This window comes from Protopterus annectens, chromosome 1.part2 (assembly GCF_019279795.1).
Source record: "Protopterus annectens isolate FY-2018-M chromosome 1.part2, PAN1.0, whole genome shotgun sequence".
In the NCBI taxonomy this organism is placed as follows: domain Eukaryota; kingdom Metazoa; phylum Chordata; order Ceratodontiformes; family Protopteridae; genus Protopterus; species Protopterus annectens.
The window spans coordinates 396,536,461-396,562,355 of NC_056727.1; the positions used below are offsets into that span (position 1 = coordinate 396,536,461).

Here is a 25,895-nt window from a genome sequence, read left to right on the forward strand (position 1 = left end):
GTAGAATGAGTTAAGAGAAGGTAAGGTAATGTGATTCTACATCCATACAAAAAGCTGCATCTATTTCATAAATGCTCATGTGATTGAATGCTGCAATATTGAGATGGAAACGTTAAGTCTTGGAAAATCAAAATGGTACAAACAGAAAAACATTTATTTATTTATTTTTGTAGTGAAGCAAGCACCCCATACAAACCATGTGGGGGCCGTGCCTCTCACACCTTCTGCTAAGTATATATACCAACTCCAAGATCACACCATAGTGGGGAAAACACCAAAACCCATATCCCTGCAGTCCCGTGATCTCAAACAATACAGGTCCTGTTCACTTCTCTGCTTCAGTGTTCCATGATTTGACATTCGAACCTCAATATTTAGATGTTCAGTCTTGTAAACATTTGAGTAAATGACACAGACCCCAAAAGCACACATTGGCAGACTAAACTCACTGTGCAAGACATAACTATAAATTAAGAAAACATGAATACTGTTAAAAACATTTTGGAACAGAATTAGAGGATAAGCTAAACTTGTAATTTTTATGACAGTTGGGCAAGTCAGTAAAACTCGGATTATCAAGTTATACTTTATTGAATATACTTAATGGAGAGTATGGCTTATTATTTATTTAACTTTGTTGAACAGGTTGGTGGTGTGATCCTCAGATCATTGCTTACAATAACACAGACCAGAAAGGTATTTACAAATTTGAAACACATTTACCATTTCTATACCATACAGTATAGTGAGTGTGACATAAAATGTACAGAGATGAGGAATATTTGAATTCAGTGCAAACACAGAGGTTTGGGCTGTTTACCATTCAGTGGTGCTTTAGGACTAGTGTATAACAATAAATAACTAAATAGCAACAGTTATCAAGCACATATGCAAATGTGCGCTTGTCCAAGTAGATCTGTATATGTTAGAAGACAGGATGTCTATGTGAGTGTAAGCTAACCCATTGAGATAATGTTTACCATTCGGCACCAGATTTGTAAAAAGGTGAAACAGTTTGATTTTGCTAGTTAAACCAGTGTTTCTCTTCATCTCAGATTTTGAAATATCAAAGCTAGTTATAAAATGAAAGGGCTGTGATTGTTGCACTCACTCACATGAATAGGTATGAGGTGTTTCATCCCCAGGAGGAAAAATGTTTGTCTATGTAGAACTTAGCTGACATCAATAAACAGTCCTTCTCAGTGAAGTTTCATTAAGCTGGTTTGATAAATATCTCTTGTCAAATTGCTCCTAACTTTGTTTGCCCTTGATGCAAAATCTTTTTGTTATTTAAATGGCACAAGGGGCTTTGGCCCAAAAATACTGTTTTGTATAATTGTTGTACTAAATAATTTTATTTCACTTTGTGTCCATAAAGAACACGGAGGAAGAGCCTCATCAAATGTTTCAATACCTCAAGGAAATGAGCAAGTAGAAAATGTGGATATTATAGAAGGAATGATATGCTGCAGCAGCAAGAGAGATTACTGTGAGTAATCACGTAATCAACTCAAGTTTATTTAAACCCAAAACATCTAAAACTGTGAAAGGCCACTAGTCAAACCAGCACCACCCTCAAAGTCTCTTTTTTTTGGGGGGGGGGGGCAAGCTCCCTGTACTCCTGACATAGAGGCTAGCTCCAACCTTCGAATGTATAATATACTTATATATATATATATATATATATATATATATATATATATATATATATATATATATACACACACATATACACACACACACACGCACACACACCAATTCCAAGATTCCACAAACTCACCCTTCTCCAAGTCTATCTGCTATGACAGCATGCTGGTAATCTCCCAGGTTCAAAATTCTGAGCATCAGTCAACTGACTAGTGACAAACAATAGGTCCCCTGATAAAGAGTGGCACTTATGAAGATAATAGTGTTATCTCATTATCAGTGTGAAAAAGAAAATAATTTTCAAATAGTAACAGAATGGAGAACAGATGTCACATAAAGTTGGAGGTATTTTTTTAATTTCTCCTTTGGTGATTCTTTCTTCTTAAAACTAATTTCTTGTCTCTCGCTCACCTATGATAAATTACCCATTTTTATTTTCTAGGAAGCATCATTAGCTGCTGGCTGCAGTTTATGCTGGCACTTAAGCTTTTTTCCCCACAAATACAGTGTCTCTGTGTTAGACACCAGCCTCCAAAAGAGTTTCAACAAAACTGGCATATGTGTACGAAGAACATTATGAGCAATAATATGAACATCTAGGGCTGTCATTTGTTAGGCAATGAAGAAAGCAATTTAATTTAAGGAACTGCCTGTTTTGGATACCCCTCAACATATTTGGACCATCTAGAGTCGAGTTATCAATTTTTTAAACTTAATACCAGCAGTAAAATTTACATAAACTGGGGAAGATTTTACTTGTTACATTCTAAGAAACACAGCTCTTAGATGTCAAATACCATTCAACACAATGTGTGATATACTTGCTTTCAAAGGTAGGCCCAGAAAGGCAGAGATGATATATGGGAACTTCAGTTAGCTGTGCTTCAGTGTATCATGCCATGTTGTATTTTATTTGTTAAGAAGGCACCCATAAAACAAGGATATCTCCAGTAGATAAAGCTTCTGTCTGACCTAAAATAAAAATGCATTAACTTAAGAAAGGGAAATGCCAGTAAATTATATGCCAGGCTTCGCAAATATATATTTTATTTTGGGACTTTTTAGTCTAACAAATGCTTCTAATTTCACAGCAATTTCCAGCATCGATTCAGTATTAATTTAAAAGTCTGTAAAAGCATCCATTAATCGTTATCTGAAATTCTAGCACTTTGTTCATACCGTCATTTTCTAAGGACTGTTCTATATCCATAGTCCCTTTGCAGTTGTTGATTTGTGTATAATGACTGTTTAACTGGACATGACATAATATATTTTCATTCTCTTTCTTTTTCAACAGGTCATCCTGCCAGACCTGGCAGTGCTGAGGATTGCAGTCTATGATGATAACAACAAGTTAATTGGTCAGAGGATATTACCTCTTGATGGTCTTCAAGCAGGCTATCGACACATTTCTCTAAGAAATGAAGGCAACAAACCTTTGTCTTTGCCAACTATCTTCTGCAATATTGTTCTGAAAACCTATGTGCCTGATGGATTTGGAGGTTAGTTATATAGGCAGACATTTTAAAGAGGTGAATTTAGTGGATTGCTTAAATAAAGAGCTGATCTGGGAACTAAGCCAAAACCTTGATCAAATCATTGTATATAAACTGGTTTTCTAACAATTGAATCATAACCAGAGTTAAAGAATCTTTTTTCCTTTCTGAAAACTTTTTCTTGAGTTTCAAAAAAGAACCAGTTAATTGAAATATGAAGAAACAACATTGGTCTACACTCTTTATAGAAAGGTTAGAGGCCCCAGTCAGCCATGTTAAGTTTTGAAAAAATAAAAAATCCCTGGATAGCTGCTTGACATTGCAAATCAAATTTTCTTGTTTCTAATAAATTATCTAATGTCCTCCTGAAAAAAAAATTCCATCTATCATTTGAAGGCACAACTTATAGATTTCCTGCTGTCTTACGTATAAGATTGCCATGTGGTACCTCAAGTCCATCACCATACCAGTGTAAAGAGCTCCCTGTAACAACATAAGAAAAACTCCCCATGTATATTTCTGCCAAACAAAATGCTATGATGTAATTAATGTCTGTGTTCTTTAATTTTACCAAGTAAGACGTGTCTCAACTTGAGAATAAATCATGTCTGTTAAAGCCATACTCAGCCACTTCTCAGCCCACTTCACCCCAGATAACTTCCAGCACTTCATGAACATGCAGTGAATGATACACTTAGATCCTCACTTTAACATCTAGTGAAATAATTACAGGATACTGAGACCGAGAGACCAAGCACATTTACCTAATGGCAATTTCACAGCTGCATGAAAAAAGGTGCCATGGAATAGCTATTTGTGCTACTTGCTTCAGTTCAGCCAAGATCTGTTGCACAAAGACAATCAAGAAAAATCTAAACATTTTATAATCCGCCATGGGAATATGTATTATTGGCAATCTGGAGAGAAGCTTCTCACTATTTGGGTTGAATAGAAGTACAACTATTTCTGCCCTCAACTAATAGTCATTTAAAGAGGTATATGCCAAAAAAAAGATATCCCACCTCCAGCAATAGGTAAATGTATGCATGTGTGTTAAAGAAATAAAAATGCAATAACGTCCATGAATATATTCTTGATCGGATAGTCCCAGCTAGGTTTTCAAAAGTTTCAAACATCTGACCTCTGTCCATGTCACAAAGATCATTCTGCAGCATATTTCCAAACTTTCTAATATGTCTCTGGTTTTGTTGTCCCTGAAGTATCTAATGGATTGATATAATATGACACAGCTGTTTCCACCAGAGCACACCTCTGGATCGTTCTTGCTAACTTTGTGAACAGCTCAGTAGAATCTCAAGAACACTCTTCCTGCCTTGATGAGGCGGTGTAGTTGCATATCATATTTGACTTCTCCACCAAATCCTAAAACAAGAGTCCTGGCCAAGCAGTTAAAAATCCCTGATGGTACCTGTCCCTTCTCAGCAAGCTATTAATCTCGTCTGCTCCAGAAAATACTTTGTCAAATAATAGTGGAAAATACTTTTCCATCTCTAGGATTCTGATTACCTTTTAACAGAAAGCAATGTGCATGTGCTGTCACATCCATGTTGGGGTGAGGCAGAATGTATCTTTACTAATGTTACACATGACAGTTGTTATTACTAATGTTACACATGACAGTTGTTAATGTTACACATGACAGTTGTTATTACTAATGTTACACATGACAGTTGTTATTACTAATGTTACACATGACAGTTGTTAATGTTACACATAACAGTTGTTATTACTAATGTTACACATGACAGTTATTACTAATGTTACACATGGCAGTTGTTATTACTAATGTTACACATGGCAGTTGTTATTACTAATGTTACACATGGCAGTTGTTATTACTAATGTTATACATGACAGTAGTTAATACTAATGTTACACATGACAGTAGTTATTACTAATGTTACACATGACAGTTGTTATTACTAACGTTACACATGACAGTTATTACTAACGTTACATGACAGTTATTACTAACGTTACACATGACAGTTGTTATTACTAACGTTACACATGACAGTTGTTATTACTAATTTTACACATGACAGTTGTTATTACTAATGTTACACATGACAGTTGTTATTACTAATGTTACACATGACAGTTGTTAGCCATTTCATCCTATTTTTGATTTCTTTTTTTTTTTTTTATTCATTTATAAATTTTTCTGCCACAAACAAACCACAAGGCAAGGACAAATGTAATATATGTAAGCAGTATAAAGTCATAAATCAGTCATCATATATCTGGGAGCTGACAGGAAATTGAACTACCCCAAAAGAACACACACAGACACAAGGAGAGTATACAAACTCCACAATGATGGTCATCAGAAGTCAGGATTTAAGACAGGACCCTTGAACTGTGAGGCAGAGATCTTAGCTACTGGACCAATGTACTTCTGTATGACATTTCCTAACTGGCTAGTTTCCATAAAGTCCAGGTAAATAGTTGTGCTACCACTGACCGTGTGATGCATGTCTTTGAAACATACTTTAGTTGGCTCCCAAATTAATCTAAATAACATGTCCCTCCACCTCTGCCACATGTCTTCTGGAGGGCAATTTCCTGTGGAACAAATTGAAATTCATAAGCTGCAGAATAGTGACATATAGACTGAAGAATTTTTTGTTCAATTCAGAATCCATTTAATTTCCATATACTGGAAGGATCACTGTAGGTCTTCATGAATGTTCTGGTTAAAGTCCTAGGAAGGATGAGACGGATGAGGTTCCTGTCCTAGGTGTCAGACTGCAGGGAGTACCAACCATCACAGAAAAGTATTATTATTATTTTATTTAAACACTCATTTATCGGACAAACAATGTACAAGTTCAGTAACTGCGCTCTTTTCCCTTTCCTCCTCCCATCACATAAGCAGACAGGGATCCCCCATCACCAACAACTAAAACATGTTGGTTCACTTCCAGAAGACTGGCATAAATACCTGCCTGTTTTGTACATTCCCTGATATAGGGTAAATGTCATAAAGGAGAACAAGTGATAAAAAGAACAGTCAGACAAGTATAGTGACTGAATGTGTAGTTTTGTGCGGTGGTGTTTCTGTTTACAAGAAAAGAAGTCAAAAATTAGTGAAGGAACACATAGTAGCTGATTGTCATATTACCTGCCTTTCTGCTTATCATGCTTAGCTCAAAGGTTCATAGGTTCATAGGTTGGTACTAGGCTATCGGCCCTGGGACCTATACAAGCCTAGCCATAACAATTCCCTGGCCATTTCTTCCCACACTATTTACTTCCCTGGACCCCTCTCTAGCAGGGCGGCTGACATAAATCCCTAGGGTGAATTTCCTATCTCCCATCCAATCATCAAGGTTCCTTTTGAAGAGGGCCAAGGAGGCGCTCTGATTGACATGTGTGGGCAGTCTATTCCAGAGTCTGGGGAGTCTGTGGGTCAGGAACCTATCCCTCCAGCATGTTTTGTTCATTGTGATGAAAAGGGTTATAGGTAGGTACTAGGCTATTGGCCCTAGGGCCTACATAAGCCTAGCCAACAAGTTTCCCTGGCTTACGCCACCCAAGAAAGTTATTTTCCTGTGCCACTGTCGAGCAGAGACACAGAAGTGATCCGCAGGGTGTATTTCTTATTTTCCATCCACTCATCAAGATTTTTCTTGAAGAGAGCTAATGAAGAACTTTGCTTGACATAGATGGGTAGCCTGTTCCAGAGTATGGGAAGTCTCTGGGACAGGAATCTATCCCTCCAGCATGTCCTGTGTATTGTGGTGACAAGGTTTAGGTCCCTAGAGCATATAGCTTGGAGGGATTGGGATTTCTTTAGGTGTAGCATGTCCAACACCTCTGGGTTTGACATAGCTTTATATGTTAGGCAGAGATCACCTCGAAGTAGGCGATATGCTAAGGAGTAAAGTTGGAGTTTTTTGAGACGGTCAGTGTAGGGCATCTGTTTAAGGCCAGTAATCCTCTTTGTGAGGTACTTCTGTGACCTTTCCAGCTGCTGCAGATGTCTTGTGAGGTGCATTACAAAAGGGGCTTTGTACTCTATAATGGGTCTAATGAGTGTTGAGTAGAGGGGAACAATGACCTCTTTTCTTGGATGATAACCCTTTTATGATGAGGTGTGCCATGTAGAAGGACTTCCTGATTGCTGTGGCGATGTGACTATCAAAGGACAGACTACTGTCCACCTGGGTCCCAGGGTCTCTTATCACACATTCGGTGTTAAGTAGACTGCTGTCTATGTAGTAGTTTATGGGTACAGATTTTTTACCAAAGGGGATGACAATGCACTTTTTGGCATTGAACTTGAGGCCATGGCTCTGACACCAGGCATCTGTCTTAGCTAGGCCCTTCTGTAGGATTTCCGCATCATTTGGGTACTCGACTATGGCTCCTAGTTTGCAGTCATCTATGAACTTCATTAGCCAGAGGCCTTCTGTGTTAGCCTGTACTTCAGAGAAGTAAATACCAAACAGGAGAAGTCCCAGGACTGAACCCTGTGGTACTCCACTTGTCACTGGTTTGAGATCAGATTTGGAGTCTGCAACTTTTACAGTATGTGTTCTGTCAGTTGTCAACCCATCTTGTGACGTAGGGATTTATACCTAGTTTAGTGAGTTTAGCTATAATTCCTGAATGGGGGATGGTGTCAAAAGCCTTGGCGAGGTCAAGATAGGCTGTGTGAACCGCCTTACCCTCATCTACGGCTTTGGTGACTGCCTCAAAGAAGTCGATCAGGTTCAGGAGGCATGATCTGCCTTTCACAAACCCAAACTGGGTGGGATCCAGAGTTTGAAGGTTACCAATGTCTTTGTTTATGAGTTCCATGATGATACATTCCATGGCCTTGCAGACCAGGCTCATCAGGCTAATAGGGCAATAGTTCCCAGGATCAGTGGTGGCTCCCCCTTTGTGGAGTGGTATAACTGTTGCTGTACACCATTCAGTGTGCACAAAGCCTGTTGTGAGGCTATGATTGAACATGGTGCTTAGGTGGGGAGCCAGTTCGTTCTGAAGTTCCTGTAAAATGCAGCCTGGGATGTTGTCTGTTCCCATGGATGCAGTATTTTTGGCTTTAGAGAGTGCAGCTTTTACCTACGTAGTTGTGATTACAGGGACTCTGCATTCTTCCGTATAGATATGGGCCCTTTAGGGGGTGGGGGGGTAAAGTTAGCACAGAACCTGTCGGCCAGGATGTTGGCAATATCAGTTGGTTCTGTAATTTTCGTGCCATTGTGCTGTAACGCAGAGCAGATCTCGGTGTTGCCATTGAGATTCTTGACATAGCTATAGAATGCTTTGTGGTTGTCCTTAGAATCAGTGGCATTTTTTTTTCGTAGCTATTTTTGGAGGATCTTATAAGGGATCTCAGCTTCTTACTGAGCTTAACCAGTGAGCTCTTCCACTCATGGGATTTTACTCTCTTTTGCAACAATTTCTTCCTTCTGTTGTACAGTTTGTTTATGGCAGGAGACCACCAGATTGGCTTCCTTTTTTTGGAGGATAGCATCTTGGTTCTCTTTGGGATAGCACGATACATGCACTCATGTAAGTGCTTATAGAGTGCATTTGTGTAGGATTCAGCAGTCGTAACTGTATTGTCCATCTGCATGGGTGTCATGAAGTTCACCACTTTTGTCTTAAGAAGCATGAAGTTGGCTTTGGAGAAATTTTTACCATGGTTTCCTTAATGGGGGTGGGGCAGGATGTGGATACCAAGGGTGATTAGCTTATGGTCGGATCGGACCAACGAGGAGTTGACTTCAGGTGTGAAACACTGGTCACTCATGTTGGTAAGGACTAGGTCTAGGATATTGTTGCCCCTGGTGGGGGTGTGGATAAGTTGATCCAGGGCAGTGGAGTTTATGAATTCCAGAAAGTGTTGTGTGAAGGAGTTGGTACATGGGTAGTTTTCCCAGTTAATGGTGGGGTAGTTGAAATCACCCATTATTAGGGTGTTTGGTTGAACCCTAATATTTTCCAGTACATCAAGAAAAGAGGAGTGGGAATCCTGGGGCATGGTGGGGGGTCTGTAGCAAGCTCCAATTTGGATTGCAGTTTTGCCCAGAGTTAGTTGCACTTGGATAACCTCGTATGCATTATGCTGAGCAACTAGCCTGGAGGTGTGGATAGCCTTAATGAATGTGGACACACCTCCGCCTTTGGTGTTCCGGTCCAGGTTACATGGCCGAAAAGTGTGGTATGAGTTATAGGCTGGTAGTGCAGGGGTGCTCTCTGGAGCCTTGAACCAGGTCTCAGTCACTGCACAGATATCAATGTTCTCCATTTTAAGGAGTGCCTCGAGTGAGTGCATTTTGAGATTTAGATTTCTAGCATTGAGTAGCATTACCCCAGTTTTTGCTTGCCTGTTCCTGTTATGGTGGTGAATTTGTCATTTGAACCTTGCCTAAAAAGGTACTATGGGGCGGCAAGAGCCTTAACCAGTATCTGGAATCCCAGGGGCGACAGGTGCAGGCCATCTCTGGCAAAGCATTGTGGTCTGTCGACCATGTCATCCCAAGCAGACAGATACTGGATCCCCTTAGAATGACACCAGAAGTTTAGCCAATTGTTGAAGTCAATCATTTTGTCCTTGTACTGCGGTATCATTCTGGGTGATGGCAGAATGCTACTCAGGGCTAAGGTCATACCTGCCTAGGCTACAAGATCAGAGAGCTCTTCCATGTCTCTTTTCATGTAGTCCAGAGAGGTACGTCTCAGGTCGTTCACACAAACATGGACAATGACAGAGAAATATTTGTACTTGTTGTGGAGTGACCTGAGTGCGTGGGTTATGTGGCGGATCCTAGCACCTGACAGACAGCTGATAGTAACCTTCTCCTTGTTTAGCCTGGTGAGTGGGACATCAGTGTGCCTGACTATAGAGTCACCTGTGACTAGTGTATTGGATATGTTGTTTTGCCTTATTGTCCGTGGTTGAGTGGCACACTGAGTCTGTGGGCTATGTGTCATTTGGGTTGTGTTGGGGGTGGAAGTTGCTTGTGTTTCTGCTTTGGAGGTCTCTGTTGCTTGGGCAGAGTATTATTGAGAGCCTCTGTGAATGTTTTTCTGTTTCTGTGTGGATTTTGGTGGTGTAGATTTAGTGAGACTATGAGATGTGTGGTGTGGTGCAAGTGTTTACCTTCTCCTCTTGAATGTCAAGTTTAGTCTTGGTTGGAGAGAGCTTTACCTCAAGTTTGGCTAGAAAAGTGCATCTCTCAAAGGTTGTAGTGTTGGGTGGTAGGAGGAGAGGGTTGACTGTGTACATGAGGCTATTTCTACATTGCCCCAAGATGCCCAGATTCATCAGATAGACAGGAGAGAACACTGGGAGCTGACCCTTGGACATGCCTGAATAAAAAAAATATTTTCCTCTAGATAAGTGAGGAAAGTGAGTATAAGAGCTGTTTTTCTCTAAGCAAGTGAGGAAAGTAAGTGCAAAAACTGTTTTCCTCTAGGTAATGAGGAAGGTTGAGTGCTATAGTAATTAGTAGCTTATTTAGTGCTTACAACAAGTTCTGAACAAGTGCTGAGCACGAATAAGCAAATTCAAGTGCTAAAACTAAGAATCTGTATCTGCACTAAACTAGTTACAGGAAAGAAACAAGTGCAAATGTGGGGTTTCAAATCATAAAGTTGAGAGAGATGGAAAAGATTGCCCAGACAGTCAATAACTACAATTTCTGGGCCAGAACCACTCCTTATGTGGTAGACAATTTACCTAGTGCTTACCACTCCCACTGACAAGCCCTCCAACACAGAAAGTCCTGGATACAGCAAATTTGTATCTGGACTACACTAGTTACAGAAAAGGTAGGAAACAGGCTTACAGTTTGTTTTTTTTTTTGTTTGTTTTTTACAGAAAAATAGCTAAAACAGCAGTAAAAATAATTCAAATGCAGTGCAAGCTAGCACACTTGAGTATGTAGCAATATTAGACCAAACACAGTTTAAAAAATGCAATTAAATTTAAAATGACTAAAAACAAGTGTAGAAAGAGTGTATTAGGTAGAATGTGGTAAAGAGATGGGACTGGGCAGAGTGTCCCAGATCAAATCTACAGTGGGGCAGTCAACTGCAAAAGCCACCAAATTTAAACAAGAAGCCAGAAATAGGGAAGGTGGGTGGGACAAAACACAGAGATCTGAAAAACTATACAGTGAATCAAAAATAACAGTGTACAACTCTGAATAAAATTAGTCCAGCAACAATTTACAGTACACAGTTCTGAAGAACCAAAAAAATATACTTAGCTCTGTATATTTCCAGATTGTTTGGAAAGAGCTCTATTAGACACAGGTTCCAGCAATGATATCCCTGGAGCGTGTGTCTCTGAGGGATTGGGATTTCTTTAAGTGTAGCATGTCCAACAGCTCTTGGTTTGACATGACCTTGTATGTTAAGCAAAGATCACCTCTGAGTAGACGATATGTGACAGAGCATAGTTGGAGTTTTTTTAGACGGTCAGCATAGGGCATCTGCTTTAGACCTGTGATTCTTTTAGTGAGGTATTTCTGCGGCCTTTCCAGTTGTTGCAGATGTCTTGAGAGGTACATACCAAACAGGGTGTTGTATTCTATAATGGGTCTAATGAGTTATGGGTACAGTGAGACAATGACATCCTTTTTTTTGGATGAAAAGCCCTTAGTGATGAGATGTGTCACATAGAAGGATTTCCTGATTGTTGTGGCGATGTGGTTATCGAAGGTGAGACCATTGTCCACCTGTGTCCCTAAGTCTCTTATCACACTTTCGGTGTTGTACTGCCACCTATGTGGTAATTCACGGGTACATGTTTTTTTCCCAGAGGGGATAACTATACATTTCTTGGCATTGAGCTTCAGCCCATGGTTCTGGCACCAAGCATCTGTTTCTTTAAGGCCCTTTTGTAGAATATCCATATCATTTGGGGATTCAATAATGGCTCACAGTTTTCAGACATCTGCGAACTTTGTTAGCCAGAGTCCCTTAGTGTTGGCCTGTACTTCAGAGAAGTAGATGCCAAACAAGAGCGGTCCCAGGACTGAACCCTGAGGTACTCCACTTGTCACTTGTCTGGAGCTGGATTTGGAGTTGGCTACTTTTACAGTGTGGGTTCTGTCAGTAAGCCAGTTGGCAACCCATTGAGTGGCATAGGGATTAAAATGCCCAGCTTAGTAAGTTATATAAAGCTATCCTTTTAGTTTCTGAACTGACTGCCCAGTAAGTGGTTACCAGACAAAAAAAATGAAATGACTAAGTTAGGATATGAAGTAGTGAAACCATAGCTGGAAATATTTGCTGTAAAGAAACTTGGTAAATTTACCAGTTCTAGTGGAAGTCATCAAAGATTACATGGTGATTTTTGATCGCATGAGGAACAATTGGGGGTATCTATACTATGCCTACATGAAAGAGGGTATAGCAGTTTAGAGGTACTTCTGATGTACTTACCTTTTCAAAACACATCACATAATCATGCAATCTGAAATTCTAAACAATCATTACATTAAAGAAATGTGACCGTCAACAAATATAAAAAGCAGGTGTATGCTATATTTTTTACAAAGCAAATGCATTTATTTGTCAGATGAATAATTATTAAGTACGAAACCCAAAGGTTTATGCAAGTCCCTTCAAATCTATACTGTGGTGGTAGATGTTTTCATTAGGGTGGGGAATAAGTATGTCACTCCGAATGACAGTCTTATTGGTTCATAGGTTTATAGGAAGTTACTAAGCTAGTGGCCCTAGTGCCCTTACAAGCCTAGCCATGTTAAACCCAAGATGCCTCATCTGTCCTTATTAAATGAACATATTTAGCAGAACTAGTCTGTGGTCAACACTGACTCCCTCTGTCCATGAGTGACATGGATGCCACCCCTTGGGGTGAATTTGCGGTCTCCTATCTCTTTGTCCAGGTTGCACTTGAATAGGGTCAGTGAGGAGCTCTGCTTCACATGAATTGGAAGTTTGTTTCAGAGGAGCAGCAGACTCTGGGAGACATATTTGTCTCTCCAGCATGATCTGTTAATGTCACAGGCTAGGTTACGATAGCTAGAGCGAGTGACTCTTGTGCCATTAGATTTGTGTATGAGGAGCATATCCATCAGGGCAGGATCAGAGACTGACCTGTAGGCCAGGCACAAGTCTCAGCAGCCTGTATGATACAGAGTACAGTGACAGGCCTTTAGTCTATCCACATACGTCATGGTTTGGAGGCCCTGTATTTTCTTGGTGAGAAGCCTCTGTGGTCTCTCCAGCTGCTGCAGGTGTCTATTGAGGTACATGCAAAAAGGAGCATTGTACTCTATTAGTAGTCTGATAAGGGTCAATTACAGTGGGGCTATAACATACTTGGACTTGGATGTTATACTCTTACTTATGAGGTGCACAACGTAGAATGCTTTTCTTACCACAGAAGAAACTTGGTGGTTGAAGTTCAGACTGCAATCTGCCTGTGTTTCTAGGTCTTGCACCACCTGGTTTGAGCTTAGGAGGGTGTTGTCAGTACTCTAGCAAGCGGGGAATTCTACTTTGCCAAAGGGAATAATAATGCATTTTTTGTATTTAGTTTAGACTGTGGCTTTGGGTCCATTCATTTGCCTGTATTAGTCCTTCCTGTACTATGTTAAAATCATTGGGGGACTCAGTAATTGCACCCACTTTGCAATCATCAGCAAACATGGTAAGCGAAAGGCTGTCTAATTTAGCCTGAACTTCTGAGAAGTAGATTCTGAACAGTAAAGGGCCCGGCACTGAACCTTGTGGTATGCCACTGGTGACAGGTCTACTGATAGAGGTGGCGTCACAAACTTTGACAGTGTGTGTTCTGTGATTGAGCCAATTGGATACCTATCTAGTGATGTAAGGGTTAATTTCTAATTGAGAGAGTTTTTCAATAATAATTGAGCAGGGGATTGTGTCAAAGCGTTGGTCAGGTCAAGATAGGCAGTATGGACGGTCTTATCTTCATCCAGTACTTTGGTGACTTTTTCAAAGAAGCCCACCAGGTTTAATAAGCATGATCTAGCTTTAACAAAGCCAAATTGGGTTGGGTCTGGAATTTGAAGGTCACCTATGTCCTTGTTGATAAGGTCCATGATGATTCATTCCATGGTCTTGCAGATGAGACCTCTTAGACTTCTGGGTTTATACTTCCCAGGGCCTGTTGTTGGCCCCACTTTCTGCAAGGGGATTACTGTTGCTGCTCTCCACTCCACTGGAACAAAACCAGTTCTCAGGCTGAGGTTAAAGAAAGAGAAAAGTGGGTCTGCTAGATCCTGTTTTAGATTGATTAATATGCATCCTAGAATGTTATCTGGTTCCATTGAGGCCATGTTTTGGCCTTGGAGAACACAGATGAGACTAGATCTCTAGTGATACTAGGCAGAGGACTTGTGTCAGGTCTGTTTTGGGGTATAGGCGGGGGGAGGGGGTGGCAGGTGGGTGAATTTTGCTCCAAATCTGTCAGCAGCTTGGTGATTCCCTCTGGTGTAGTATGAGTGGTGCCATCTATTACCAACTCTGCATAAAGCTGGGCATTTTCTTTTAGGTTTCAGACATAATTAAAGAATGCCTTATTATTATCCTTAGTTAGGGACCCTATTTTAGCTTCGTACTTAGCTTTAGAGGATTTCATGAGATTTCTGATTTGCTTATTTGGTCAAGCTGAGGAGGGAATTTTTCCTCTGCTGAGTCAGTTTAGACATCAGTTTCTTTCTCTTGTTATATAACCGGTTTATACTTGTGGTCATCCACTAGGGTGGCTAGTTTTTTTTTGGGAGGACCTGGTTTTGATCCAGTCATGTACAGCTGAGTTTATACAGCTGCTTAAGTGTTTGTACAGGGCATCTGAGTACATCTCTGCACAGGAGTCATTGTTGTCTGTGAGTGCTGGCAGTATAAAACGTTTTATACCATTGCTTAGTAGCCCGAAGTTAGCTTTGGAAAAGTTATTCAGTTTTTTTTTTGCTCCTGTGGGGGTGTCAGGTCCAATAGTTAATTCAAACAAGACAGTTTTATGGTCTGACCTTACCAGGAACAACATTATACAAGGGGGAGTGCAGTGACTCCCCATGTTGGTGATTACTGTGTACATGACATTTGAGTCCCTTGTGGGAATGCAGATTATCTCTTCCAGTCCATTTGAATTAACAAAGTCCAGGAACCTCTGGGCAAGTGTGTCTGTGCTCGTATATGTTACCCAGTTAGTGGAAGGATAGTTGAAATCACCCATGACTAAGGTGTTAGACTGTATAGAGAGTGATTCTAGTATGTGCTTTTCTTGATTCATGGTGGGGGCCTCTAGCTAGCAATGATGTGGTAGGGTATTTTGCCTATAGTTAATTGGACATGGAATAGTTCAAGAGAGTCATAATGTTTGACCAGTCTTGAGGCCTACTTGGCTTTAATGAAGATGGATACCCCTCCATCTCTGGTTCTTTCATGCTCATTTTGAGGTCTAAATGTGTGGAAGGCATAGTAGTTTTGCACTGTTGGGGTGCTCTCTGCAGCCTTGAACCATGTCTCAATGACTGCACAGATGTCAGCATCTTCCAAAGTGAAGATTGCTTCCAGGGAGTGCAGCTTCATGTTTAGACTTCTAGCGTTAAGCAGCAGAAACTTGAGTTTGCCACAGGTGGAAATTGTTACGGCGTAAATTTTGTTGTTTTGACATTGCCTAATAAAGGCTCTATGAGGGAGGCATGCAGCTTTACCAGTATCCAGAAACCTTCCTTGCTTCAGATCGGGTTCTTTTTATGCATCTTCATGTAGCAGGCTGTCACATACATACCCAGATAGTAACCAAATGACAAAGGTTCCACAAAGCTGCACGAAAGGAGTCACAGAAACAATTTTGAGATTAAGCGCTTTCGTGCTTTTAATAAACACTCAGAATTTCATCATAATCTAACTGTTAAACACACAGCCAAAGTTTAAAAATTGTGACTGAAAAGTCGTGTTCACAAATGTCCAGTCACCATCCCCCAAGAACTCGGAGATAAAATTTATAGATACAGTGCGAAACAAAAACACATAGTGAATCTTAGTTCAAATCATAATAACAGTTTAGGCAAATGATGTCTTTATAGCCTCTGTGCCAGGTAGAGAACAACCCTTGAATCCAGTGTAAAGGAAAAACTATTTCTAAAGTCAGGGAATGAACACAAGGTAAAACAGCCACTTATATCTGAAAACCATTGCAATATTTCCCTATAGAATCTTTTAGAAGAAATTCTGAATTTATAAAAACTAACAAGTCATCTTGCATTCACTGGGACCCACTGTGTTGTCCTTAATATCCTGAGGTCACCATGTGGTTTGGGCTATGGGATCAGTTTAAGGGATGAATAATAAGGAGATAGGAGACACTTCTGTTTGGGACCTGTACATATGGTCACTGGAGTATATATAAAAACTATTTTGTCAGCCTTCATTGATATTTCATAAACTGTCATGAAAACTCATGTTAGATAAGGCAGAAGCCCATATGGGTTATCAGATCACAAAGACAATGGTGTACTTGTCTACCCTATTTCTATCCTAATAAACAGAACCATCTCTGAATCTTATGTCCCATCCATCTGGAAAATCTCCCATATCATCCCTCTGCATAAGGGAGGTACCTCAAATGAATTATCTAACTTCCGCCCAATAGCCCTTCTCTCCCCCCTTGCAAAAATTATGGAGTGATGCATCCATCAGCAATTACTTCAGTATCTCCTACAAAACAACCTTCTAGATGACTGCCAGCATGGTTTCAGGCCTCACCATAGTACCGCAACAGCTCTTCTATCCTTTACAGACTGCATTAATAAAAACAGGAATACTAACCTTCTATCTTCTGCTCTTTTCATAGATCTCTCAAAGGCCTTTGATATGGTTAACCACCAAATACTATTAAGTATACCTGAATCACTTTCCCTTGATCATCAACTAGTAAAATGGTTCCAATCCTACCTTGAAAACAGGAAACAAGCGGTCCTGTGTGAAAACAATCTATCTTCTCAGCTTCCTATCACCCTTGGAGTCCCTCAAGGATTCATTCTTGGACCTCTCCTTTTCACAATTTTCATTAATGATCTAAAAACTTTCCTTCCACAAATTACATGCATACAATATGCTGACGATTCAACTCTGGTATGTGCCGCATCCTCCCCTGCTGAATTACAGGCTAACACACAAACTGTCTTTACTTTAGTGGAAAACTGGTTCCATCAATGTTGTCTCCTCCTGAACCCTAAAAAAACTAAACTACTCCTATTTACTCCCACACAGAAATCCTCCTCTATCAATTTCACAGTAAAATCAAACAATGGCACATTAATAGCCCCTGAAACCACCACCAAACTCCTCGGTGTATTAATAGACAACCATCTCACCTTTGACTCACACATTAACGCTAGTATTAAATCAGTAAATAGAAAACTTGGATTCCTCTACAGAATCAGACCATTTCTTACAGAGTCAGCAAAGATCTCTATTGCACAAACCCACCTTATTTCCACCCTACTCTCCGCCTCACCTATATATATATATATATATATATATATATATATATATATATATATATATATATATATATATATATACCAACCTATACAAAACTAATCTAAATAAACTAGCAACCACCTACAACAACATAGCTAAATTTGCCACTGGTACCCCCTTCCGTACTCACCACTGCCTTAACCTTAGACATCTCGGATGGCTGGAAGTACAAAACCAACTAGTTTACCAGCAACTCATTTTTATTCACAAGATTTTACATCATCCTACAAATACTCCCATACTATGTAACCTAGTAAATTCTTATAAAAACCTTCCTACCCTAAGATCAGCTAAAAAACTACAAGTTGCCACTACTAAATCCTTTAACAAAGCTGGAGACTGCCTATTCTCAAATGCAGTTGGCAATTCCTGGTGCAAACTTCCAGCTGAGATTACATCCCTTACTTCCACCAACCTTTTCAAGAATCAGTTGAAAAACTTAATTAAAACCAAATGGCTTTGCCCCTGCTCTCAGCCTGACTGATACTTATTCTCCTCTTTCTACACTAACTCTCAAACTGGATTTCTTTTTGCTGAAACTCCTCTACCTTCCATATATGGCATGTTTAAACTTCTTGCTCTCTTTTTTGTATCTCCCCACTATGCTATATGAAGTTCTATGGATATTAAATATCTTTTTGCATTTTCTTATATAAATTTTTATTTTTATTTTGTATTTTTTATGCTTACTGAAACTGAACAAGAACTATTTCTTTTTTGGCTCTCTACAAAAAAAAAAAATTATTGTACTGGCATTCAGTTGTTTACTCATGTAATTATTGTTGTATTTAACATTTTTTTCTTGGGGACTATACAATTATTTTTTTGTAATCTCTATTTCTTGCGGATTATTTGTATAAATGTTTTTTTTTTTCTGTCCTTGTTATTGTCTCGGAGCTTTTCTCCTTGGGCCTCTACTGAAAATGGACATATATCCAGTTAGACTAGCCCGGTCAACAAATGTAAAATAAAAAAATAAATAAATAAACAATCCCATTAAAGATTTGTCAAATTTTTCTGACATTATGAATGAAATGGGTAACCTCACCAAAGAAACACTTGAACAATAAAAGTGGTCTTTATATGTTATCAGACGTTTATTATCCTACACTGATTTTTGCCAGCACTGGTGATATATTGAGACAATGCTCAGGAAACCTGAGAATGATTAGTGGCTCAGGAGTTTGACTAGGCTAGCAGGGGAGGACAGAAGCACCCATCCAAAGATATAGGGAGTGATCTAAAACCATCCAATGTCACAATCCTTCAAAGAAGGGTCAGCATTGCAAGAGGCAGTCACAATGGCCAGCATTTGGCCACCAAGATGCTTTGGTGGTAGCTTTATTGCATGTAGACGCAAGAGAGCACTTTTGCTTCAAGGAAGGTATTGTCCTCATTTTTGGGATGCTAGCGAGGACATAAACTACAAATGCCTATGTGATAGCTCCTACCAGCAAGCTCTTGCCCTCACTGGGGAATATCCAGGACAGGGGAAAAAATGGGTGTGGTTGATAGAGGGGATTTTGATGGACAAGTCACAGCAGGAAGAAGCTAACAGAAAAAAATGCACTGTGTTTTTTAAGCTATCCATAACTTTTGTGCCCTGATGGTCTAAGTCTTTATTCCAATGAATATTGTGTAATTAGAAAAGACACTTCCAGAACACATCAACTTGTTTATTAAAATCACTTAGTGTTTTCATTTCTATAAGGTTGTAATTTCTTCAAAGTGAAAACGTCATAAAACAATTACCTGTTCTCAAGAATGTTAAAATCAACCCACTCTTCTACCAGTCAGGCTAAATGTCATTTATTCCTGCAAATATACTGGCATAAACTGTAGACCTACAGTTTTGGCCCCTCAAAAGTTTCCTTAAATCCTGCTTCTCACTGTTTGATAAATTGTAATAAATCATTTTTGATTTTTCAGAAAACAATGCTCATATTTTAGTGAAACATACATTTCACATGTGGTTAGGGTACTAACTAGTGATGGTCAAATGTGCAATTCTGGTTAATCAACTTGACTGTACTGTAAGGGCAAAATGTTTTCAACTTTAGTTCAGCAATGTCTGTTTACATAGCATAACGTTTTAACTGTGAGACATTTTATGTTGGGGGGGGGGAGAAAACACATGAAGACTTTTTCAGTTAAAAGCAAGCACATCATAGCAATAAGTAATCTAGTAATGCTTTATACAAGCATTCTATGATTTATTGTAATTTTACTTGATTTTGTACCTGATGATCCTTGAGATGGAAATGTTGACTAAATGTACAACTCCAGGAGTAAACATATTCAAAGGTTATATCACTGAGATGAGTGGTATAGTTGAATGGTAGAATGCTCATGTGAATTTAACACTCCTTGTTTACAAGAGAGTTTTTTATGTTTTTACTCTATGTAAGTGTCAACATTATAGAGATGAAAGTGCTAAGTGGTTTTAAACAAGTGTATGTCTTCTGGAAGAGTCTTTTTGTGTTTTGTTTTGCTTTGAATCAACACTGAACAGGATATATTTTGGTTGGTATCTTGTAATCAGAGTACTAGAGTAACCCCATACTGACGTGGAGAGAACATGCAGAGTCCATGCTGACAGAAACTTGGGAACAGAATTATACCCTTCCCCCTGATACTGTGAGACAGAGATATTGCCACTGAATCACTATGCTTAGTATAGTAACCACCATCTCCCTCCCATGTCCTTTTAAGGTCTCCAGTTATAAATGAGTCCATGAACTTTTAAACCATGTAAACCGCAAACCTTTCCTGTTTTCTTAGACTTGACTAAAATATTAATTTCCTTCTAAGACTTGGGGTACAATAAGAACTGTTCTTTCTTGAGATGTGTGGGGAGGGATAGCTATTGCAAGAATTCTTCAACTTTGTCATGTGCATTGTCTTCTGAAGGCATATATATATATACAGGAAGTAGTCTCGAAGGAACTTTAGATCAAGGATTTGATCCCTAATTAATGTACGAGTTATATAATTGTAGATGGAGATTATCATATGTTGGGTTGTATTCTTGCACAGTCTAAAGATTAAATTCTACACTGCCCTGGAAGTGTCACTGCATCTTATCAGTTATATTTGTAGTTTATGTAGCACATGTACCCGCGGTGGTGGTGCTGTGGTAGCGTTGTCGCCTCACAGTAAGACACTGTCCGGTTCAATTCTCAGCTAGAGCGTCTTCTGCGTGGAGACATGCATGAATGGGCGTACCTTCATTGAAGGTTGTGCGTCAGGCCTGGCAAGCCAGTACGTAAAAATCAACTGCCAATCATTAGCGGACTGGAGTTCCGCTGTGACGACCCCTAACCGGGGAAAAGCCAAAAGACACAAATGTAGGACATTGTACTGATTTGATTGCTAAGGTTCCTAGACATTTCTGCAGCCTTCATAATATCTTACTGGTGTTACACTATCAAAATACATCAGAAATCTTGTAGGTTTATTAAGTGTTCTTACCAATCTCATTCTCTGGTTATTTACATCTCAGAGTCACTGACCTGCATGCCCCTTTAGTATATTGAAGAGAGATGTTGGAGAGGGAGCACCTTATTTCTTTCCATATTTGTGGGATATTGTCCACGATGGTTACATATTTGTAGAACTGAAGTATTTTACCTAGTTTACATATTTTTAGAACTGCAGTATTTTACCTATGCAGCCTGGGAGGGCAGCTTCACTTGGATGTCCACAAATACTATTTTTAGGGATAAAGGGGCAGGATCTCTGTCAAATAAACTCTTGATTGCATGTGTGTGTGAGGGCAGGGAATGTGTTACTAATGGTTACACCAAACTACTGTCTAGTTCCAAAGGAAGCAAAGCCAAAGAATCTTAATAAAATAAGCAACAAACAGTTTATTTGAAAGAATCAGATATGGGCTAATTTGTACCCTGCATGGACTGATTATATAAACACAGTAAGACACAAACTGTTCTAGGTGATACAAAACATCTAACTTCTCATGGAATTGATTTGGGCAGCTGTGCTTCACTGTACCACATTATAAAGAGCTTGAGAATTTCAGATCAGCTCCCTTTTACAATACTGCCTTACCTTCCTTTACTCTAAATGTTTGTGATATGTCATCTAACCACCTACTAGTGTGGTGCTAAGGTCACTATATGATCTTCCAAATTGCTGATGTGTACATGCCAGATATGACTGTTTGCATGTGTATGTGCACATCTGTGCATGTTTGTGTGGTAATCCTACCATGGGTTGTTGGGTTAATGTGTTCAGGATTAGTTCACACCCATGCACCCACTGAGCTCTGGGTTAGACTTCTGCTCCCTAAGACATTGCACTGGATTAAGCAAACAGGTTATCAGAGTGACTGGAATCACACACATACATGCACATACCCACACAAATGCACACACCACATAAATGTATAGAAACATGCAGAAACATATAGGTATTTTAAATTTCCATGCCAGTATTGCAATAAGTGAATGAATGAATGAAACATGGCAAATAGATACTAACATTATCTCTGCCACCCATTCAGCACTCCCTTTAAGATTTTCATGCACACAGCATTAATTTGATTGTGGTAATTTCAGATGATTCTGTTTTCTGAAACCCTAAGAACCATAATTAAAAATGAGATGATAGTGATCTATGAAGTATTAACCACAAATCTTACCAGTGCTTATCTATGAAGTGTTAACCACAAACCAAACCAGTGCATATCTATGAAGTGTTAACCACAAATCTTACCAGTGCTTATCTATGAAGTGTTAACCACAAACCAAACCAGTGCATATCTATGAAGTGTTAACCACAAATCTTACCAATGCTTATCTATGAAGTGTTAACCACAAGTCAAACTAGTGCATATCTATGAAGTGTTAACCACAAACCAAACTAGTGCATATCTATGAAGTGTTAACCACAAATCTTACCAGTGCATATAATGTCTTCCAAGTTACTGCTTTTCTTCATCCTTTGATGAAATTAGTATCAGTTCCTTTCAGGGAATAAAGGTGCATCTGTTTAAGGAAGAACATTGCTTAGTATCCAGATGGACTTGTATGTTCACAAATGCTTTGCCGCTTCATATTCTGCTCTAACTAAAAGCTGCTCTTCATTAACCGTATCAAACTTCAGTGCTTAAGTAAACACAAAAACACCACTTCGATGAGATTCCACAGACTTTTGATAGTACCAATCATCTACAAATAACACTTTAACATTGCCATTTGTTTGTTTAATTGCGTCTTTAACGTTATTTTTAACTTATAGGAATCAGGTTGTTTCTCTTCACCATAACCAATCATGCCAATTTTTTTTTTTGGGGGGGGGTTCAAATCTTGGTATCCATGGTATTGCCAGCCTTTTAAATGTTACCAAGGATTTCCACTTTTTCAGATACTCTGTATTCTTAGAAAAAAGCTAGTACCTCCACACTTCATACCTTCATTTTGATGGATTCTATATATTATTGCAATTAGGTCAATGTTCTTGTTGGGAGGGTGAACACAAAATGAGTTGCACACCGACAAGGAAAATCCAAACATTATCAATGCACTCTTTCACATAATGACCTCCTCTGTCATAGATTTCTTTCTTATTTATTCCAGGGTAAGCACTGTGTGCAGGTTTTGAACTACAAAGGTGTACATTTCTGTTGTACATTTCATACTGATATGGTTACCTGCACCATACCAACAGTACAGGTTATACTGTCCTACATTTCCTTTTCTATTTGAAGTTTTTGTCAGAGGAGATACTTATTTACATTATAAATTTACCCAGCATAGTGGAGCAATCAGAATAAATCCTTCACTGCAAAATGGATGATCCACATACATTTAGCTGGTTTAATTATGGTAGAATAATGAAATTGGACCATAGATAGATTAATTACACTTTACTTATATTAAACAGCATCTAAAATGTTACTTTATTCCCTGAATTTGTATTATACATTGATCTTTTACTTGAAAAGCTCAAAGAAGCTCCCAAAGTTTGATACATATGTCTGTAATATGTAAAAGTATGAATAGTAGTACACTGTTTTTAAAGACAAAAGCAAAAATTAAAATTCAGTGAAATACTACTAAAGCCATTTTTGTATGGTGATGTGGGAAGCTGCTCCCCAAACAATTCTGCTATTACCATACCCCAGACATAGGCATAGGCCAACTAGGCGGCCACCTAGGGCACCGCTCTAGCAGGGGCGCCTTTCCAGTATTTCTTTGGTGTAGGTAGACCAAGATGGGGGCACCAGGTGGTGTGGGGGGTGGCGCCATGGAGCCCTTTTGCATAGGGCACCAGTTGACCTAAGGCCGCTCCTGACCCCAGAGTAAGAAGAAATTCTCTGAGATACTGCACTGTCAGAAGTAGCTTGTAAGCAACATAGTCCCATTTTAATGATTGCACTTCTGAGTGTGGAGCACATTTGCATCAAACATCTGCCATGTTCCTGTTAGCAAGTTCAGCTACTGATAACTATCAGGGTATCTGTCTGATATTTCAGAAAAAAAAGTGTTGCTGAATTTTTTTGGGTGGTCACAAACCCATAGTCGGAAAAATGCCTATAGCAATATCTGAGGCCTAACACCTTGGACTTGTTCTATACCTGTATCCACTGTACATGTGCTAGCCACCTTTGTATTGGGTGGAGCCAGTCTATTCTATGAAATGGAAATATATTAAGGTATTCCTGTTGAAGCCTCAAGTTCCTGCTGCATTTTCTAGGTCATTGCAAGTAATGTACATTTAGTGTCAAATTTTTAAGATTCACACTCCTTAAGTCATCTATAAATGCAGAGAAGGTAATTATACTACTTGGATTGAAAAGATATATGGGTTATTCCTCTATTAAATGTTAGACACTTTTTCCTGTATATCCTCTATTTTTAGACTTCTCACTGAAGGTTTCAAATTAAATGCAAAATTTAGGTCAAAATTGTAGCCAATAATTATGATAAATCCACTTATTATGTTACAATTCCTGAAATATAGCTTACTATGTTGTCATAATCTAAAATATTTAAATTCAGAGATGAAAATATGCATATTCATCACCTAGACACATAAAAACATAATAAATATAGTCAAATATAAAGTGTTTTATTACTTCAGAATATGAAACACTAAATTCTCTGATTACCTACTTAATCCATTAGCATTGACCCTATCCCAACACTCTGAAGGCGCTACATAAAGAAACTTCTACCAAATCAGGGGGTTGCCCAGTGGAGGATGCATACAAATACTTCCTCACACTCTGCATGTGTACATCTATGGCAGTTCTGAGGACTGACAGTTGAACTACGGTATGTCTTAAGGATGTGGGATGAGACCAGAGTTCCAAACAAAAATGTGGACACAGACAGGATGTGAAAACTCCACACAGAAGGCTTCCCTGAAGGAATCAAATTGTGAGGCAACAAAGATTAGTATTACTCCTCAGAACCAACTACTTTCCCTGTACATTTGAGAAATTAGTTTCTAAAAAAGCCAAAACTACCTGGAAGAAAAATATTACCACCAGTATATCAAATATCATATTTTTTCTGGAGGAAATACATATTTCTTGTAATCTTTTAATTACAACCAAAATAACACTGATCCTTGAAAATTATTATGTACCTTTAACATAATTTAAAAAAAGACCCAGTCAGTTAAGTGATGTTGTACCCATTTGATTGGAATGCTGGACATCTTCATTCCATATGAACGATTAAAAAAAAAAAAGAAACATGAATCATATTTTCAAAAGCTGTGAATAAATCAATAAAAAGCCAACATGATTTTAATATTGTTCGGATATTTATACAGTTAAAGTAAATAAACTCATTTGTTGTACTGTCTGTTCTTGACTGAAGATATAAAGCTGTTAAAATAAGAAACCTAAATATCAGGGAATATGTTAATTTCTCAAGTGTATAGCCAGAAGGAACAACAAGGGAATAAGTCTGTAATTTTCCGCTTTGTTACTTCTCGCTTTTTTACCTGAAGTAATCATCTGTATGCACAAAGGCTCATTAATATTGTTGTAATTCATGAAAACCTAGAGGGAGCACCATTTCCCCTCATCGCATGTTAGATTCCAAGATCAAATCTAAGATTTCTATGTGATTGAAGCCGGATCAAATCATTATGTACTTGCCATTGTTCAGGTTAGGCAAATATCACTGTAAAACAAAGGTGCTTGCTGATGTTGACCTGCTAATATACATTAAGGCAAGCAAATCA

At 38.9% G+C, this 25,895-nt stretch overlaps 1 protein-coding gene across 1 annotated transcript in view; it reads left to right on the plus strand.

Moving 5' to 3' along the window:
* PLCB4 (phospholipase C beta 4) overlaps positions 1-25,895 on the plus strand; it is a 1,792,792-nt gene that overhangs the window by 1,260,551 nt on the left and 506,346 nt on the right. Inside the window, exon 29 of the mRNA XM_044056592.1 lies at positions 2,945-3,149. Within this exon, the coding sequence (XP_043912527.1) occupies positions 2,945-3,149 (205 nt within the window). The remainder of the gene's footprint in view (positions 1-2,944; positions 3,150-25,895) is intronic.